Genomic DNA, 20,929 nt, shown 5'->3' on the forward strand with positions numbered 1-20,929 from the left:
AACAGACTCTCACTGTCTCAAGATGCTACTTTCATTATAACTTGTTCAAGATCATGCTATTTATACAGTATCTCTTCTCCAAGAACTGTTCCTTTACTCTCTGCACTTGTATGACATTCACTTCAACTTTTGAATATTCTTTTCACATTTATTTTTGCTATTTTTAGTCACGTGCACTTACCGTAATTTGTTATATAGCGTATGGATATAGTGCTATACTTTCAATTTTTAAAACATTGTATTTATAGACAGTTTTATTATTTAAACTGAACAATTAGCTGTTTTGCTGAAACTCTGTTTTACTGGACATTTTAAAGTGCTTGTATATTTGTAATCACGTAGACATGCATAAGAGCCCAATAACACAAGATGATCTTGAGGACAGGGCACATTTTGTATTTAGGTGATTTGCATTAAAGTTAAGCTGCAGTTCCTTATGCACTTATCAACAATCAGCTTTCATTGTTCTTACTGCATCTGAACAAAAGTAAAAGCTGTTTTTTGCTACATATTTTCTTATTCTACTAAAGACTCTAATGTACTCTAATGTAAAACTCAGCTGAGTGGTCTACGTCTAGCCAACTTTAATGAAGCACTTAACTAAGCTATACTATTCCCTCATCCAACTCCCCCCTTATACCTATCTGGAAAACACTTGTCACCATTATTAAACCTCTTTAAATGAAAACCAAGCAATGGTTAAACTTGCCCTTAGATCTTTTGGGCCTTCTAAAAATACTATTTTTTAAGACATTTCTGTATGTCTTATCTAAATTCCTTCTTTATTACAAGCTACTTCAAATGCATCAATTCTATCTGAATCATATTTCATTGGAACTTACAGGTTCCACAAGTGCTATTGACAATGATCTCACTTCCACAGGAACCAGCAGGGGTTGCCTTCCCTGTTTTTCAATTTTTTTCTCTGCCTGATTGGTTTCTCCCATCAGGTGACAATTTTGTGGTTTTAACTTATGAAAGCCAACATAACCTTGTGCATAGGGAAGAAAATCCCACAGAACCCCTGGATCTCTTTGATTACCTCCTCTCTTAAAATACTTTTAGATTTCTTGGCTTTTCCCCTTGGATGATTGGTCTATATCTCCAAATAATTTCATGTGATTTAACCGAATTGCTTCTCTACTCAATATTTCCTGTCAAACCAGATTTGGTGTGAAAGATGACCCTTGAGAAAATGCTGGGTCAGAGAAATGAGACTGGGTTGATCTCTAAATATTGCTCATCATTAATTCTGACAAAAAGTACTAGATGACCACTATGTCAATGAGAAGTGTTGGAACCTGATCCTACATACTGACTCCTTTTCCTATTGGATGCTTTGTGGGATGTGGGCCCAATGCTGACTTTATTCATGCTTTGGAAAAGCACACTTTTGTTTGCACAGTCTGGTCTGCAGTCACAAAGCCTCTGGAGACAACTTTGGTTCTACTTAATGTCTGTGACCTTAACGTCTATCTATTCAGAATCCTCAATGACCTCCCTCTTAATTCACGTTCCAAGAAACTCATTCAAGCTTTAACTATTTTTTCACTAAACAACTTATACTGCTTACCATGTAATGAAAATACCCCCTACTCTTGTGGAATGGATGCACTTGGTAAATAATAACTTCCCCTCTATAGAACAACATATGAGCTTAGGGGCACTTACATCGAATTCGGTAAGATCTCCCATGGGAAGCATGTGTATCCTCTGTCCAAACCTTGACCTCCAAAACCTATTGATTCATAATTTCCACTGTTTGTTACCTTAGTTATGATGTATTATTATCCTCTACTTTTTGCAACAAGCTTATTGTGAATGGTCAGTACCTGTTGTGGTAATGCTTACTATTATGTAACCAAATGCCTCAGACATAGATGTTTATGCTGTTTTACTGTAATTTGCTGCTTTGTTTGACTTGTTTTCTTTTGTGGTTTTCTTTTCCTGAAGCATTTACCAAAAATCATCTGTAAAAATGTATACCCTTTATTTCTTTATTGGTGTAAAATTATTGACTCCCGTCTGTTCTGTACTCTAGAGCTGACTCTGTCACCTGGAATCCTCACAAAATGATGGGTGTATTACTTCAATGTTCTGCAATTCTCATAAAGGAAAAGGTAAAATGCTAAGTCCGATGAAATCATTTAAAATTAACTATTTCAGAAAATTAGGTCCTTAAATCAGGAAATGCTGCAGAGTGTCTCTAATTTTTTTTGTCGTGGTACTCATATTTTTCTAGAAGATTCTGTCTCTAGAGTAATCAAAAAATGCAGATTAGTATGTTCACTGGCTCATGTGTTGCTCTGTTTGCAAGCCCTCTACAGCCTCAGCCTGCACACTGGAGCCCTTGAAGGTTGTTTAATGTGTTAACAGGTTAAAGTCCTACCCAGAAGCACAGAAAAATATCCTCATAAACCTGCATGCAAAGAAAAATTAAGAGGACTAATGGAAAAGTAAGAGGACATCTGTAACCAGTAACACTTGGAATTATGCAGCCACGTATTTCTCTTTTATCCAGCTGGTATCTATCTGAACCTGACACATTAATGTCAGAGTCACCTAATGTCAAACATACATACCGCCATAGAAAATGGGAGACAGCAAGGGGGACCAACTTTAAGTTTGCATACCGAGACAACCACTTTGTCTGTCTCTGTATGCAAACTTAAAGTTGGTCCCCCTTGCTGTCTCCCATTTTCTATGGCGGTATGTATGTATGCCGTGTTAACAGTTTGTTTTTTGCTACTACCCGCTCTCCTCACTACCTGTTGGCTTCATAGCCAACAGTCTCCTAGCGGCCATTTGCATTGACAGTAGGCAGAGCCTGATGTTGAAGCTGAGGGACTAGTTTTCTATCAGGTCTCCCCTTGTGATTGGCAGCAGGCAGTGGGCAGATTCCATAGTCAATAGCAGACTGTCTGTTGGCTACTGCCTGCTGTAAATCACAAGGGGAGCTTGTGGGCAGGGCCTATTTCTCATGGGGGCAACTCTTCTTGTGTATGCACACATTAATGCCCAGGACTAGGCTTACCCTGGCTTAGAAGTGAGCAACCACACACTTCCCGCCAACTTCTCTGCTGAAATAACGCTTTGTGATGGCCTTCCATTCCTTCCTCTTCACCCACATACTTACTTCTAGGCCTTGTTCTTTTAGATACGCTATGTACCTCCATACATCCCTTTTGTAATAGCTTCAGAACAGGCATGACACAATTGATCAGACTTTACTGAACATCTTGTTAGTACAGCCCAGCAGCATAACAAACATTCTGCAACATCTCTTCCCAACTCTCTAACAGTAGGCTGCCCAGTGCATACCTTCCCAGGGTAAGAGTTCTTAAAGTTTTGTGACCTGGCTCAGGTGTTCTCCCTTGAGGGGCTTGCGAGTTGCTGTGGGTTTCATCTTTCTCTCATTTCTGGTCCATGCCATGGCAAAAGAGCACTGGAGCAGGACCTTCCCCGTATTTATTTACAAGACAGGATGGAGGGCAGAGCCCAGAATGCCTGGGAAAATGCTAAGCTTTAGTTATCCCCTTCTCTTCTGGGCAGCCTAAGAAACTAGCTAACTCCCCACAAACACTTGTAATCACCTGACCTGATAAAAAACTAGTGCCTCAGGCTCTGTCCACCCAGCTACAAAACTCTTCAGCTGCTGCGCGATTTGTGTAACAACTGCAGTGGAAGACAGGAAGCTCCACTGCACTGAGAACAGGGTGTCCGTATGGACACCCTGGCCTCAGTGTACTTCTGCATGACCAATGCTGGTGTTTGCCCCAAATTTATGTAACTGTTTCCAACAGGAGGCACAATTAAATTCTAAAAAATGTTGTAGATTATCTTAATGAAATCCCCAGAGTGTGTTAGGTAACACAGTTGACAGACCAGCAACTGTCAGACTTAAGGTGACATCTGAGGCTCTGGTTGGTACTGATCAGCAATTACTGTACTCTTAAACTTAAAATGAACAGGGCTCTAATATTTGGGGTTGACAATTTCAGACATTTTACATGAATGGTTTTGTTAGGTTCATTAATTGAATAAAACAAAAAAAGCCAACAAACGTTTTAACTTTTAACTTTTCTAACTTTATAAGACCTTGTACACACGGTCAGACATTCCGACCACAAAACCCGTCGGATTTTATCCCACAGGTTTTGCCCGAAACTTGTGTTGCATACACACGGTCGGACAAAGTTGTCAGAAAATCAGACATTCGGAACGAGGTGACATTCATTGCATACGACGGGACTACGTAGAGGTTAGAAGCCAATAGCTTTGATCTCGTAATTTAATCTGAGCATGCATGGCACTTTGTCTGTCGGAATTCTCTACAAACGATCGGAAAAAGTCAGATCGGATTTTGTTGTCGGAAAATTTTAGATCCAGCTCTCAAACTTTTTCCGTCTGGATTTCCAACGGAAAAAGTCAGATAGAGCCCACACATGATCGGATTTTCCCACAACATAATTCGATCTGACCTTTTCCGTCAGAAAGTCCGACCGTGTGTACAGCATTAGACTTTGTTCACACTTGTTGCATTGCGGAACACAGGCGATCACATATTTTCCCGCAGTGCTCAAAATGCGCTGCTGTTTTACAGATGTATGACAGTACCATGAGTTCTGAATGGTACCCCACACATCTTACTAATGTGTGCCTTTTCACTTATGCCAATACATATGGTACCGTAGTAACATGCGCTTTGTTGCAGTGCAATTTTTAAAATGGTGCAGCCATCTTTTTTGTGCATTGATAACACATAGAGCAGCCCTATGAAATAAATGGTCTGCCCCAAATGCGACATACAGCAATGTGCAAAAAAGAATGCACACAATTGACCACACCTCTGTGGTGTTACCAAAGTCTTAAAATACATAAAATAACTTTTATTATTATTATCATACAGGATTTATATAGCGCCAACAGTGTATGCAGTGTTTTACAATAAAAAAGGGAGACAATACAGTTATCTGTGTTTACTTTGATAACACATTTATAGCACTTTTAGTGGTTATCAATGTTGGCTACACTTTAATTTTCATTCTTTAGCAAACTGACTTTACCTAAAATAATTAGTAACTTACTTGATTGCAACGTGAGTCATATTAATAATACTAACGATTGTCCTTCCTATTTTTTTTTATTCACTAGGGTATTCTTCAAGGATGCAACCAGATGTGCGCAGGATATCTCTTCCAACAAGACAAGCAGTACGACATATCATACGACACAGGAGATAAAGCAATACAATGTGGTCGCCATGTAGATATATTTAAATTCTGGCTCATGTGGAAAGCAAAGGTATATAAAGTGATTTTCAGGGGTTTAGCTGGGACACAGGACACCAAGAAGAAGACATGCACAACACTTCTTATGGCTAACTCATAAAGTCCTAAACACAAACTTTGGCCTATTTTTGACACATAATCTTCATGCAGCAAACAAAAGTCCACGTACATAGGGGATGATATACCAAAGGCTAATAGACTGCGCACTTTGCAAGTGTAGTTGCTCCAGAGATTAGTAAATGAGGCAACGCTTTACTGTGCAAAGAATACCCAATCACATGCAAGACAAATAAAAAAACAGCATTTTTGCTTGCACATGATTGCATAATGGAAGTCAGCAGATCTTCCTCTCATTTACTAAACTATGGTGCAACTGCACTTTGCAGAGTGCATCTCCACTTGCAAAGTTTGCAGTTAATTTTCTTTCAGTAAATCAAACCCATAGTATGCTAAACCCTATCACTGGGGCTTGGTCACAGAGCACTGGCATCTCCATGCAGGCATTCATGTCAATTGGGTGCAGCAGATACACAGACACATCCCCTGTTCCAAATCTGACACCCGCATGGCCCTAAACATAGCTAACATCCCTAGGTAGGTAAACACTGCCCTTGCATAAGTGTACACTGTGGTATGCAAGTGTGAACGAGGCCTGAAATTCAATTTAATGGTAATAATCCTCTATGAGAAATACATCTAAAATGAAATATGTCTAAAATTATCATAATAATAATAACAATAGTAATGCTACACCACCATCTCCTGCATGTTCAGTTAAGGACAAATAAAAACAGGATATTGATTTGATATGTCTTTCTTTTTCAAACAGGGCACTGAAGGTTTTGAGCAACAGATCAACAAATGTTTGGAGCTCTCAGAATATTTATACCAAAGGGTCAGCAATCGAGAAGACTTTGAGATGGTCTTCAAAGGAGAGGTCAGTATCTCAATAGTCCAGTAAACAGGAACAATCACATCACATATAAGTAACATCTGACTATATAATATGTAACAATACTGCTCAAACAGTGTTTCCCCAATATCTAACAATTTCCCAAAGAACTAACAATCCAATGACTGCCCTTGGGGGCTCCTTGTGCTGTGTAGAGCCAACCGTAGGCATAAATGGGTGAAGGTGGCTGCATGTAGTTATGTGTTACTACTTGCATAAAATGACTTGCACACACAGAGGCAATGTCCAAAACACATACTACCTGCAATCGGGACATTGCATCTGCTTGCATATGCCACATGCAAGAGTAGGGCCTTATACCTGCATATGGCCACCTTCACACATTCATGCTTCTAGGTAATGTACGCGGCACCATTAGCTCCCATAAACCAAAATATTCCAGTCTATTTACCCTACATGGGCGAATATATGCCCATGTGCATGAGCCCTAATACACCATACTGTCGTGTTACTTTGTGTAAAACTATAACATGTCTATATATTTTCCAGCCTGAGCACACAAATGTTTGCTTCTGGTATATCCCTCCAAGTCTTCGGGGGATCCCTCACTGTGAAGAAAGGCAAGAGAAATTACATAAGGTGAGAAATGATCAAATCTGCAATAAGGCATTGCAACAGTTTACACACCACTGTAAAATGCATAGATAGATGGTATGGATGTAGATGTGGTTCTTAAACCAATAATATATTAATTAATTAACTGACAGAATGCCACAAAATACAAAAATGGTTCAGCCCACTCGCAAATGGAAATGCTGGAGAAGTAAGCGACCAAGCAATTTCCTAAATCTCTTGGGGTTCTCTGTTGTTGATATCTCTGCATTAGAGTTCCTGGATCTGCATACCTGTTGTGGCCATTATAAAGGGTTCTGCATATTTTCACGACTATAGAGAGAATTTAAACAACAAATGGATTCTTCCTTTTCGCTCCAGTTTAACCCCCCTGACGGTATTCCCGAGTCTGACTCGGGGTGGATTTTTCATACCAAAAGCGGTATCCCCGAGTCAGACTCGGGACAGCGTCGCTGGATCCAGGAGGAGGTTTCCTTACCTTCTCCTTCGAATCCAGCGATGTCTCCTCGCTGTACGAGCGAGCCGTGCCTCGCTCGATCTATCACATCGGCGATCTCCGTGCCCTGCGAGCGTTGCGACGCACGGGCACGGAGATCGGCGCCAAATTCAAAAAGTGAAATAAACAGTATACATACAGTATAATGTAATCTTACAGATTACATTGCTGTATGTAAATATTTCACATCCCCGTTGTCCCTAGTGGTCTGCCCAGTGTCCTGCATGCAGTTTTATATTGTAAAAACTGTTCTTTATGCCTGGAAACTGGAGATTGTCCATAGCAACCAAAACTGTCCCTTTACATCAAAAATGATTTTAGACCAGCTAGAAAACAGCGATAATAAATTAGAATGACTCGCAGAATTGAGCGATAGCGATTTGTGGGGAGATCCGTCATCAAATACTGAAAAGTAATGACAGTGACAATTCTGCAACTGAGCAAATTTCAGTGTTTTTGATTAGATTACATTATTGAATAATTTTTATTATTGTTATATTATTATTTGGTACAATTATTTATAATTATTTATTATATTATAATTTATGATTTAATTTTTCAAACTTTATCATACCTGGGATGTCTGCTAGACTCTGGTTTGGACAGATTTAAGAGAGTTATTCCTAAGAATTGCAGGACTACAATATAAAACGCCAAATTTTCATGCAAAATAATGGTACCGCTTTTAGCACCTAAAATCCGAAATAATGGTACCGCCAGGGAGGTTAAATAAACCAAGTGGAACATGGAGTCCTTGACTTTCCACCTGGAATCCAGGAGCCAGTTATGGTGGAGAAAAATAAATGGCTAAGTAATGGAATTTCCCCACGGGCATACTGTTGCTGTCAGCATATAGGGACATAGCAGTATGAATAGACATTGGGGATGATTTTCTAAAGCTGAAGACTGTAAAATCTGGTGTACAGTAGCTGTGCATGGTAGCCAATCAGTTTCTAATGTCAGCTTGTTCAATAAAGCTTTGACAAAAAACCTAGAAGCTGATTGGTTTCTGTGCAGAGCTGTACCAGATTTTGCACACTCCAGTTTTAGTAAATCAACCCCCTTTGCCTTTTTTTTTTATAATCATTTTTTATTTAAATTTGAACAAAACAATACAAGAAAAAATATATAAATTAACAGAAAAAAGTTATGAATACAAAATTACAATCACAATGAAAAAAATAAAAAACATGGCTACTATATAAGATGACACGAAATTTCTAAGGTGCCAGAGTTCCAAAGATAGGGAGCCATCCAACAGGAGGAGTAGTCCCCCCATGCATAATGACAAATATGCTTTTAAGAAGGGGGGGCAGTCAAGATGCAGAAGCAATCAAAGGGTGTCATACATAATACGACACATGGATACATGAACAGCCATTAAAACTTGCAGTCAAAATTCGGGGGTTGAAGGCTGCAAAACGTATCCGGACAAAAAGAAAAAAGGAGAGGGGGATGCTAAACCTGGTGTGCAGAGTGAGTGGGGTCACTTCATGACAAAGAAATAAACATTTAACATCCCTGACGGTAATCTTGAGTGTGGCTCGGGGTTAAATTTCAATACCATTAGCGGCATCCCCGAGCCACACTCGGAATGCATTGCAGAATTCTGGTCCAGGTTACTTACCTTGTCACCAGGATCCTGCGATGCACACCCCCACCCCCCCGTGCTGTGTCTGTGGCCTGTGTCCCCCGCCCGATGCTCTGTGTGCTGGGCTCCATTCCCTGTGAGTGTCGCGACCCATGGGGGCGGAGCCCGATGGCAAATTCAAGAAGTACAAAAAAACATAACACATACAGTACACAGTAATCTTAGAGATCACATTACTGTATCAAATCATTTCACCTCCGTTTTGTCCCTAGTGCTTTGTCCAGTGCCCTGCCTGCACTTGTATATTATGTATACTGTTCTTTCTGCCTGGAAACTTGAGATTGTCCACGGCAACAAAAAAGTGTCCCTTTACATCAAAAGTGGTTTTAGACCAGCTAGAGAACAGGGATAGTAAATTAGAACACTTGCAGAATCGAGCGATACCCCATTGGAATTTATGATTTCGTGTTTCAAACTTTATCATACCCAGGATGTGTACTAGACTTGTTTGGACAAATTTAAGTGTGTTATTCCTAAGAATTACAGGCCTACAATATAAAAAGCCAAATTTCTAGGCAAAAAAGTACCACTTTGAGATGCAAAAATCTGATATAATCATACCGCCAGGGTGGCTACACATCAGGTATCTCATTGGTGTACTACATCCTATCCATTCATACATCCCTGAATGTATTCTGTTGAATTTTAACTCTGTGGCTCCAACGTATATCATTCACATCCCTTTTCAAATCAGGTAATGAAGGAATTCTAGTCTGTTTCCAAAATCTAGAGATTAAGGATTTTGCTGCATTTAACAAATGGTGGTGACATTCTTCATATATGATTTAATAGAGTAGGAGACAGACATCGTGAAACAGGAATTTTGGGGGAGTGGGGTTGAAGGATCTAAGGGCCATTTTTTAAATCCATGGGGGTAGTTGCCTCCCAGAACAGTTTAATCATAGGACATGAATTCCATAGCTGAATGAATGTACCCCTTTGGCCACAGCCCCACCAGCAGTTGGTGTTGGTATTGGGAAACATCTGGGCCAAGTGGGAGGGGTTTTGTACCCCCTTATCAGAAATTTATAGCATGTCTCCTGGATGTGAGTACTAATGTAGGACGTATGAGTCATTTTAATTATTTTCTGAATTTGAGTTGGGGTAAATTCCAGTCCAAGTTCCCTTTCTCATTCCCTGATGTAATACGGGACAGACCCCGATTGTGTACTAAGGATGAGTTTGTACGTTAATGTAGCCCCCATCCCATTTAGGTTTTTTTTGTAAATAGTGATAGGTAAATTTGGCCAGGGCCTTGCACTTTTTTAGGACCGGTTGTTTATTTGGGAGAGGGGAGTGCTAGAATAGAGGGGGTGTGGCCACCTACACTCTGGCTCAAGGAAGTCCACTCAGCCTTTCAGTGGAAATGTTCTGGAAGGAAGGCAAGATTTGGGACTGGAGTGGCAGGCAGCTTTTGTGAAGAGCTCTGGACCAATCATTAAATTGTGTTGGCAGGGGCAGGGGCAGGACTTGCATATAAGCTGGGGGGTCACATGCTTCCAGAGAAGAAGGAGGAGGAGAGAACCCAAGATGTAGAGAGGGCAGCAGGAGCAGGCTTGAAGGCATGGGGGTTCAGAGACCCCGGTGCTGGATAGCAGGAGTGGGTTTGAAGGCCTAGGGGTTCAGAAACCCCAGCGCTGGATAACCCCAACAGACATTGGAGAAACCAGGTGTCCCAGCTGGGGATGTGCCGGACCATGTGGAGGAGGAAGTAGGTGTACAGAGGAAACTGGGATCGACCTTTTATGGGAAACATGGACTGTCGATGGGAGTGAGCAAAGGGAGTGCAACCCAGTGGTGCTTATCTGTAAACTTGCTATGTGCCCAAGGACCTAGTGAGAGACACTTTCCAGAACTGACATTGGGCTGATTGCAAGAGTCAAGGAATTAGGTGGTTAGGCTTGGAATCTAAAACTCACAGTATTATTCAGAGTTATAGTGGTCAGTTCATGAAAGGGAAGTACGCAGGATCAGAGTCAGGAACCAGAATTAAAACAGGCAACTCGTATCCTCTACACAATTGTAACGTCCACTCAAGCTCAAGAATAAAGCTTTACAGAATATAAAGACTGTCTAGTGTGTGTAAAACTTTGCATGGGGAGGAAGAATGGAGCCTGTTAACATAGAGGTAATGAACAACTTTGCAGCTCCCAAGGGAGTAGTGCACTACATTTAGGAGATGCCTAGAATCTGAGAGTTTAACCCACATAGACACAAATACTCAAATAGGGAAAAGTCATCCTGCAAACACAACTTAGGTACCAACTTACTAAAGAAATACCTCATTTGTCTATGTCTCCAGTCTGCTAGTGGAAAAGACCCATAAGAAGATCGCAGAACAGTGAACAATAAGAGTTTACCCTGAGGGAAAAATTTAGCACAGAATTTATCTTCATCTGCTCCCTAGTAGCAGAAGAAACCAATAACTTCTGCTGGCGAAACCCTGGGGAAGCCCCCAAGAGGTGGTAATGGAGATGTCAGAGAGGCGTACTATTTAGTCGCATTTAGTCTGTCCCAAACCGTCAGACATTGCCTTATTTAATACTGAAGGTCATTAGTGTGAAAATTCCTTATACAAATGATCTGCAGTGTCTTAGTGTGTTGCCTTTATTTATGCTTAAAACCTGTGTGTGACTTTTATTGTAATTTGTTTAAGGTTGCTCCAAAGATAAAAGCGTTTATGATGGAGTCTGGGACAACAATGGTCGGATATCAACCACAAGGGGACAAAGCCAACTTCTTCCGGATGGTCATCTCAAACCCAGCAGCCACCAAATCTGACATCGACTTTTTGGTGGATGAAATTGAAAGGCTTGGGCAAGAATTGTAATAGTTGTGCCATGTACAGTTAACCCCCTCTGTGTTGGAGAAAATGATCCCACCTCCCAGTTGTTTGACTACTAGTTATATATATATTTTTTTGTGAATGAAAACAGAACAGAAATCTTAAGACGATCCCCTCAGTACGGTTCTCCTCTGGCACCTTAACAAATGTAGAATACAGAACAGTATATGTACATCATTCAAGCACAAATAGTAATATCTAACTTGTGTACAGTGAATCCTTATATAAATGTATCTGTTAAGGTTGTCAGAAGCATACAAACCCACGGTAACTGTAACTGTTGTAATCTGTAATCACTTGTATGTCTGTGTGTAAATATTTGCAGTATGTACAGGGCCGGCCCTTGACATAGGTAACATAGACCATTCCTTATACATGTAAATGCTGCCAGGGCAGGATTCCTAGATTGCTGAATGGCAGTTAAACTCCTTACAACCATTCCTATATTTTTTGAGACAATTTCAAGTATCAAACCCCTCAAAGGCAGCACAAATGGAGAATGGATGTGACGCAACAGAAATATAGGTGGAGAATGGTGGATTGGAGGAAGAGAAGATATTTATCTTCATATGAGATCCTGGAATTCCGGGAAGGATAAGAAGAAATAATGGTTTTCCAAACTCAAAGAGGACATTCAATATATTATTAGTTAGCCATGAATTATTATACACTGCATTGGCTGGAAGGGGAGTTGGGAGGCATGGAGGATTATTAGATATGAATTTTCCTGGGTAAATTTATTGAGATATGAATATCTTTGTCAAATTGTCCTGCAAGCAAAATTGACTAATTTTTAATGAAAATGTTAGCATCCATTACAATTTTACAAATCATCCCTTAAAATAGCTTTATGGTTAGGTTTTGGTTAGAATGTAGCTAACAACAAAGGCAGCTGTTTAAGAACAGGGTTTAGGGAATTTTTGCCTGTTTTAGGCCTTGCTGCATTGGGATTTGCAAGGCCTAAAATTCACTTAACCTAAAGCAGCCCCAACAATGTTTATAATTATAAAAAAAAGGTCTGTATTAGTATTGTTATGGAGCACAGACACATGATACATAAGGTGCTACAACTCATATGCAAGAATATATTTGAACTTACTTCTGCGTGTGAGCCTGGTGACGGAATTGTGGTATCTCTTTATGGCATATTTGTATCCACTGAGTTGTCCACACGGTTTGGTTAACTCTTCTGCCAAGTTTTTTACAAGTATAGCCATACATATATCAGTCATGCTGTATCCAGAAAATACAATGCTGCAGCAAAGATCAGTGATGATATACAAGTTAAATTTGGCCGTGGCAACTAATCAGAAACCATTTTTTTATAAATCCGTGTACAGTAAAACTAGATATCATGAAGAGCAATCTCAGTAGTTGTTGGATGCTACTGCCTTTTGCGTTATCATTACTCACTGCTCATTGTTTCACTTGCCTTGTTGGGTAAACCCGTCTGTATGCAAGTAGACACAACAAAGCAGTCTAAATGGATGGAATCCTGCCTTGCAGCATTTAAACTCCTCAAAGCTGTTTCCCCATAACCTAACCAATCTAAAAAGCATTAACCAGTAGATAGTTGTGTATCCCCGTCTTAGTATCTTGGGGGTCATGGTAGCACAGTCCTTGTAAAAGATATATTCTTGCTGTATTTCTAGGAATTCTTTTGTGTAGATTGTGTACATTATTGTCAGACAATTTTGTGAGCTGGGAATAAATGTCATAGTTTTACAGCAATTTAACTGTTAGAACATAAGTATGATGAAGATTCTTGCTTATTTATATGCAGAGATTTACCATGTTAAAGAGGTGTCTTGTATTTTCTTCCATTTGTATTGTATTCTATTTATATATATATAAATATATAGTATATATTATTGAGGTAAGTTCTAAATAATGTTTATTGTAATTTTGTGTCTTTGTGAGCCAAAGAAAACTAAAAAAAAAACATATAGTTGATCCTGTATCTATAATCTAGTGCCCTGAAATGTAGTTTGGAAATATTAAATATATACCTAGATTTATCAAAGATTTAACACTTATTCATGCCCATTTGCATTAAGGGGGTAAGTAATTTTAAATAATGCCCCCCCCCCCCTTTGAAAAATCTAGTATGTAGGCTCATAAATATATATATTTACTACCCTAGCACTTTAAAACCATAGAATTACATTTTTATTTGTTTGTCTTTGAATAACACAGGCCTGTACTGATACTGAATTTCCACACTGAAAATATAACCTTTTTTGCTTTATTAAGAGTTTCTGCATCTAAAATGGTTATCAGGGTAAACGCAAATGATGTTGCTTGGTTGTAATGACATAGGAATTGAAGTTGGGGACCTTTCTGCAATGTAAGCTAAAAAAAACAAATTTCCAGTATTTCTCCGTAAATCTGTTGCAAAGTTTCTCATCTGGACTTCATGCTTATAACAGCACTTCCTGTCATTACTGACAACACTAAGCCACTGCCTCACATCTAGCAGCAGCATTGTCAGCCAGCCACGTGCACTCATTCAGTTGGCTATCGGGCTGCCTGTCACATCTATCAAATAGGTTCAATGGCTTTTTGAATGAGTGTGGACAGTAGGCTTACAACAATAAGCTCCTGCTTTGCAATTAGCAGCAGCATTGTTCAGAAGTAATATTACTGGCAGGATTCCCGGTAGCAAACTTTTCAACCAAATTAGAAAAAAGTATTTGCTTAAGACAATGGTACACAGTAACATTAGACATAATAACAAACCACTGTTTATATTCCCAAGCTTATTCAATAAGGCAGTGCAAAGAGCAAGTACTAATTATGCAATTAGATTTATTCTTACTGACATCAGATGAGCAATAAGTTAATTTTGATTAGGTTACTGTGGGCAACAGCACTTTGTAAACAATAGTTATATCAGTTTGTTATATATGTTTAATTGACACTTCCCTTTGTTAAACTTCCCCATTGAGTTACCAGAGTCGCCAAGTCTTGATCAATCAGACATGTACATGTTTGAGTTTCCATGTTGGTTTCTTTCAGTGCATGACACCACTACAGTGGTATCGCACTGAAGTAGACTGTTGCTCCCAGCTAAAATATATATTTGAAAATAAAAACACTATGGGGTGGATTTACTCAAGTCAAATAGACTGTGTACTTTGGAAGTGCAGTTGCACTAATTTCCCCCAGAGCTTAGTAAATCTGGTAAAGCTTTACTTTATAAAGAATACCCAAGCAGATGCAAGGAAAATAATAAAACAGCATGTTTGCTTGCACATGATTGGATGATGTAAAAACCTTTACTAAGCTTTCGGGAAAATGACTGTAGCTGCACTTGCAAAGTGCACAGTCTATTTACCGTTAGTATATCCAACCTCTGTACCTCATTTATCGATCTGTCTGAGGGAAGAATTGTAAATGAGACCTACGCATATTGTCTTATAAGATTCTCCCTTTCTAAAACTGCACTAAGAAGGAAATAGAGAAGCTGACTGGTAGGCAGGTCTGAATATTGTACAATTCTTCCCTGTTGCTAGTTGTGCATGCATCAGTTTGTCTCTATTGCTAAAGTGTGATCATATATTTTCATTGAGAAATAATTAAAAAGGAAACCTAATATCCTATTTTGTCACCTTTCAAGTCACCCACTCATCCAAACCTGGAAGCAATACATAGCAATATGTAAGTGCAAAACATAAATGCATACAGAGAACACCATGCTCATGTCAACATTTCTTAGATACAGTTGGTTAGATCAATCATTTGGATAGGTTGTACAACTAGTCTTTAATGTGGCTGATCACCTTAAGACACATTGATAAATGAAGCCCACTAGCACTAGTTATTTGGAATTAAATGTGTACGGAAAGCAAAAGCAGAAATTGGTCTATAAATCAATAAACAGATTAATATTCATAAATGTTCCTTCAGTTTATTGTTATTTTAGTGCACTTTGTTTTTCCACTTTCCTATGTCTTTACAACTATGTACAGTTTTTAAATTTGCCCACATTTATCATGTCTAATGGCATTGCCCACTCTTATGATTATTCGAGATTCATTTCATTTTCATCGTAACATTAATTTTTGGCACTTTTTATTTTTTTTTCTTAATGGGCAATACATATAAATCCAAACTAAATGTTAGTACAATCTTTTGATTGCCATTTGTACTGATGTTATCAGTCTTATCAGCCAGTTACAAACACTATTAATGGAGCGATACACGATCATCCTGTTTTTACCATTACCTAGCCTTCCTCCCATCAAACTGCGTTGTGTGTTGTAAATTCACAAGTGTCAAATGTCTCCTGAAGTTTTACTGGTTGTGACAATCGTGTGTCAGTCGTTTCGTATCTTGTCAAAATGATTTGTTACATTCTCATTCACACAGAGCTCAGTAATACTTTCCTGTTAGATGAAAGTACACAGTGGTTCTATACATATAAACTATAAAACTTGTACAGATTAAGTGCCAATGTAGAAAAAAAGTAATACAATATGATTTTTTGTTTAAGTGGATTCATCAGTCTGTAGCAACTATTTAATGACGATAAAGAAGCAAAATAAAAAAAATATATATATATAAGTATTTTAGAAAGTTGTTATCATTGGTGGGGTGCTAAAATATGCTTGCAAATTTGATAAATCAGTTTAAAGAGCTGTAATGATGTGTAATGTGCAGTAACCCAAAGAAGCCAATCAGATTTCAGTTTAGTGTAATCACATTTAACTTTTATTACTTGTTATGGTTTACTGCACTATTATTTTTGCCTTAATGTACTACAGACCCCCAGTTTCAAAGAGGATTCAATTATGAACAGCCTTGGATAGTTGGGGAGAGAGGGGACAAGTTGAGGGCCATGAGTCCAAATGGAAATATGTGGAGATATGTACAGATCAAAGATCCAGCCCTACAGTCTGCCCAGATCTTGGCTGCTTTTACTTTTCTATGTATATGTATCATCTACAAGCTCTAAAAGCAGCCATTGTGGGCTTGGGATATCTATTTAAACATGTAATATTACCATGAAATGTTACTAGTGGTTCCTATTGAACATTGAAAAATTGACAAAAGTGGGCCCTACATATAAAATTTCCTATAGGGAGAACTTTTGGTGACCATTGCATCGGAAATTATTGGTTGCTAATGGCAAAGTGACACAAATACTGACCAACATGTCATATATGGTGCATTTATATATGGTGCATTTATAAAACTCAGACAGGCTTAAAAGACACCCCTATATTTTTTTCAGTACAGGTTTCCTTTAACATATAATTTACAAAATATGGCTTGTTTGTATGTACTGGCATAGCCCATGTTTGTCTTAATAATCCCCCCTGTTGTTGGCTATTGTACACCTATGGGCTTAAAACAAATAAAATTGACTTCCCAGCTCATACACAGTGAGTCTGTTGATTTCTGTAGCACATATTAAAGTAGAACTAAAGGCATTTTTTTTTTTAATTTTATGATATAGTAGGGGACAGTTATAACCCCTGCCAGGTTTCCCTTGCCATCTCCCATAAGAGAGATTTCACTGCACTTCCTGTCCTATAGCAAAAACAGAAAGTGAGTGGAAATCCCTCTAAAATGAGGGAAATCCCTGGTTGTCACCAAGGTCACCAGAACTAGTGTCCTTATTGGAAGATTTCCCCTCTATTCCTGTTCTAGTGACAACCTAGAATTTAAGGTTTTCTTTCACTTTCTATTTTGGTGATAATGAAAAACAGGACAAAAAAAGGGGATAAATCTCCCTGACATGGGTCACAGACAAAAACATCAGGTGTTATAATCCCTTTCTACACTATCTGTAACTAAAAGAAAAGTATCACTTTTAAGAACCTTTGTATACTATTTTATGGGGTAAATATTTTTGTGTCAATTATAGAACTTGCCTAATTTCAGCCTTGATAAGTTTTTATGTGTCCCTTTACAGAAGAATATGTTGGGCTTGGCAATAATTATGGTACAACCACAAAAAAATACCAGAATTTCCACTAATGACTAGTCAGGATAACAAACATGCTCCTTTTTGGCATTTAAACCAATGTGTTGGAAAAGGCAGAGTATCCATGTAGACGAAGGCACACTTACAGGCTGATAACAGACAGAAGTCCATGTTGTCTCAGGAGGAACGTCAGGGATCGTAGCAATAGTTACACTGCCATATTTGGTTTTGTCAGGGCACAGTATGTGTGGTAAGTGAGAGATATGGTTGTGGTGTGATCAATGAACTCTTGCTATCCTGTGACTTAAAAATAAATGTTTAACTATTAAAATGATATGCAATGCAGTTTTAATTTTTCAATAAAATTCTATGTTAAAACCCACAAAAATATTTGTTTTAGTTTTGATTTTGTTATTTATAGATACAAACACTGGATTTACCATGTATATTGCTTACTACATTAGATACACATTAGAGCCACCAATTTGCCTGTATTAGCAGAGATGTTCCTATTTCCAGAGAGAACCTAGGTACTTGTACTAGTCTTTCCAGGACAGTCACCTGAAAAATGATTGGTTCCTCAATCTACTGAAAACACAAAAAGAAAAGTAGGTAAAAGACCCTGCCAAGCTCTTACCCTTCAATTTTTGCCCAATAGATGGAACCACCACCAAGTGAGAGAAACAAATTTAATGCCAATAGTAAAAACAATGGGTGGGATATAGGAATATTGTCCTGGAAGATTACTGGAAATACTGCTAATAATACTTGACGGTAAGTTTCATTAAAGCAGGCAATCACTTTAACCAGTTGCCGACCGCCGCACGCCGATGTACGTCGGTACAATGGCACGGGCAGGCATAAGGACATACATGTACGTCCCTTGCCTCCCGCGGGTCGGGGGCCCGATCGGGCCCCCGCCCGGTGCCTGCGGCGGTCGGTTTTCGTCCGGGAGCGATCTGGGACGAGGGGGCGGCCATTCATTCATGGCCACCCCCTCGCGATCGCTCCCGACGAATAGAAATCCCCGGTGACATCACTTCCTCTCCTGTAATGTAAACACAGGAGAGGAAGTGATGTATTCTCTCCTCCGTGTCGGTATTTTCCGTTCCGACACGGAGGAGAGCGGATCGGTGAGTTGCACCAACACTCTACACACACAGTAGAACATGCCAGGCACACTCACACCCCCCCTTTACCCCCCGATCACCCCCCCAATTACCCCTGCCCCCCAGTCACAGTGACACCAATGTCATTTTTTTTTTTTTTCTTTTTTTTTTTTGCATTGGTGTCATTTGTGACTGTAATAACTGTTAGGGCAGTTAGAGTTAGCCCCCTTTAGTTCTAATGTACCCCCCTAACCCCCCCAATAAAGGTTTAACCCCGTGATCACCCCCCGTCGCCAGTGTCACTAAGGCTGGGTTCACATTGCAGCGGTTTATGAGAACGAATGTGATTCGCACCGCACTGCAGTGCAAATCACATCCGATCTCTGTGCGATTCGAGTTCAGCCATTCGCTGCACCCGCCGCACCCGCCGCAAATTCGCACGGGACCCTTTTTTTGGCCCGCAGCAGAATCGGATCGCATGGGTGTTCACACCATGCGATCCGAGTTTGCAGATCGCACTGCGATATGCGAACTGATCTGGGGGTGTCAGTAACATTTCACTGACACTCCCAGCAGTTCGCATAGGGCAGTGTGAACTGCCGCCGGGAGGCATGCGATGCGGGAACCCGCCGCGGATTCGTGCGTTCCCGCATCGCTCCAGTGTGAACCCAGCCTAATAAGCGATAATTTTTCTGATCGCCGTATTAGTGTCACAGGTGACGCTAGTTAGGCAGGTAGGTATTTAGGTTCGCCGCAGCTTTTTATAGCGCCAGGGACCCCCATATACTACCGCATAAAGCCCCCTGATTGCCCCCTAGTTAACCCTTTCACCAGTGATCACCATATAACTGTTACAGGTGACGCTGGTTGGTTAGTTATTTTTTTATAGTTTCAGGGCACCCGCCATTTATTACCTAATAAAGGTTTAACCCCCTGATCACCCGGCGGGTGTCATTTGTGACTAATAACTGTTAGGGCAGTTAGGGTTAGCCCCCTTTAGTTCTAAGGTACCCCCCTAACCCCCCAATAAGGGTTTAACCCCGTGATCACCCCCCGTCACCAGTGTCACTAAGGCTGGGTTCACATTGCAGCGGTTTATGAGAACGGATGTGATTCGCACCGCACTGCAGTGCAAATCACATCCGATCTCTGTGCGATTCGAGTTCAGCCATTCGCCGCACCCGCCGCAAATTCGCACGGGACCCTTTTTTTGGCCCGCAGCAGAATCGGATCGCATGGGTGTTCACACCATGCGATCCGAGTTTGCAGATCGCACTGCGATATGCGAACTGATCTGGGGGTGTCAGTAACATTTCACTGACACTCCCAGCAGTTCGCATAGGGCAGTGTGAACTGCCGCCGGGAGGCATGCGATGCGGGAACCCGCCGCGCATTCGTGGCGTTCCCGCATCGCTCCAGTGTGAACCCAGCCTAATAAGCGATCGTTTTTCTGATCGCTGTATTAGTGTCACAGGTGACGCTAGTTAGGCAGGTAGGTATTTAGGTTCGCTGCAGCTTTTTATAGCGCCAGGGACCCCCATATACTACCGCATAAAGCCCCCTAATTGCCCCCTAGTTAACCCTTTCACCAGTGATCACCATATAACTGTTACAGGTGACGCTGGTTGGTTAGTTATTTTTTTTATAGTTTCAGGGCACCCGCCATTTATTACCTAGTCTCACTAGTGTACCCCTAAATTTAGGGGTGTCTACTTTCCAAAATGGGGTCATTTGGGGGGGTTTGTGCCATCTTGGCATTTTATGGCCTTCAAAACTGTAACGCCCTTAGAAAGCCTGAAGGCGGTGCTTGGTTTTCGGGGCCCCGTACGCGGCTAGGCTCCCAAAAAGTCCCACATATGTGGTATCCCCGTACTCAGGAGAAGCAGCAGAATTTATTTTGGGGTGTCATTTCACATATGCCCATGGCATGCGTGGGCAATATATCATTTAGTGACAACTTTGTGAAAAAAAAAAAAAAAAAAAAAAAGTTTGTAATTTTCCCGCAACTTGTGGCAAAATATAAAATATTCCATGGACTCAACATGCCTCTCAGCAAATA

The 20,929-nt window shown here is 40.1% G+C and overlaps 1 protein-coding gene across 3 annotated transcripts in view; it reads left to right on the plus strand.

Annotated features, from left to right (window-relative positions):
• GAD1 (glutamate decarboxylase 1) overlaps positions 1–18,149 on the plus strand; it is a 184,682-nt gene extending 166,533 nt beyond the window's left edge. For all 3 annotated transcript variants that reach the window (XM_077447979.1, XM_077447980.1, XM_077447978.1), the window contains 5 exons: positions 2,042–2,120; positions 5,155–5,304; positions 6,121–6,228; positions 6,754–6,843; positions 11,641–18,149. In XM_077447979.1, the coding sequence (XP_077304105.1) occupies positions 2,042–2,120; positions 5,155–5,304; positions 6,121–6,228; positions 6,754–6,843; positions 11,641–11,814 (601 nt within the window). In that variant the 3' untranslated portion in view covers positions 11,815–18,149. The remainder of the gene's footprint in view (positions 1–2,041; positions 2,121–5,154; positions 5,305–6,120; positions 6,229–6,753; positions 6,844–11,640) is intronic.
• Positions 18,150–20,929: the final 2,780 nt, after the last annotated feature.

Source organism: Lithobates pipiens, unplaced genomic scaffold (assembly GCF_037356315.1).
Source record: "Lithobates pipiens isolate NorthernLeopardFrog02 unplaced genomic scaffold, aLitPip1_a1.2 Scaffold_22, whole genome shotgun sequence".
Taxonomy (NCBI): Eukaryota; Metazoa; Chordata; class Amphibia; order Anura; family Ranidae; genus Lithobates; species Lithobates pipiens.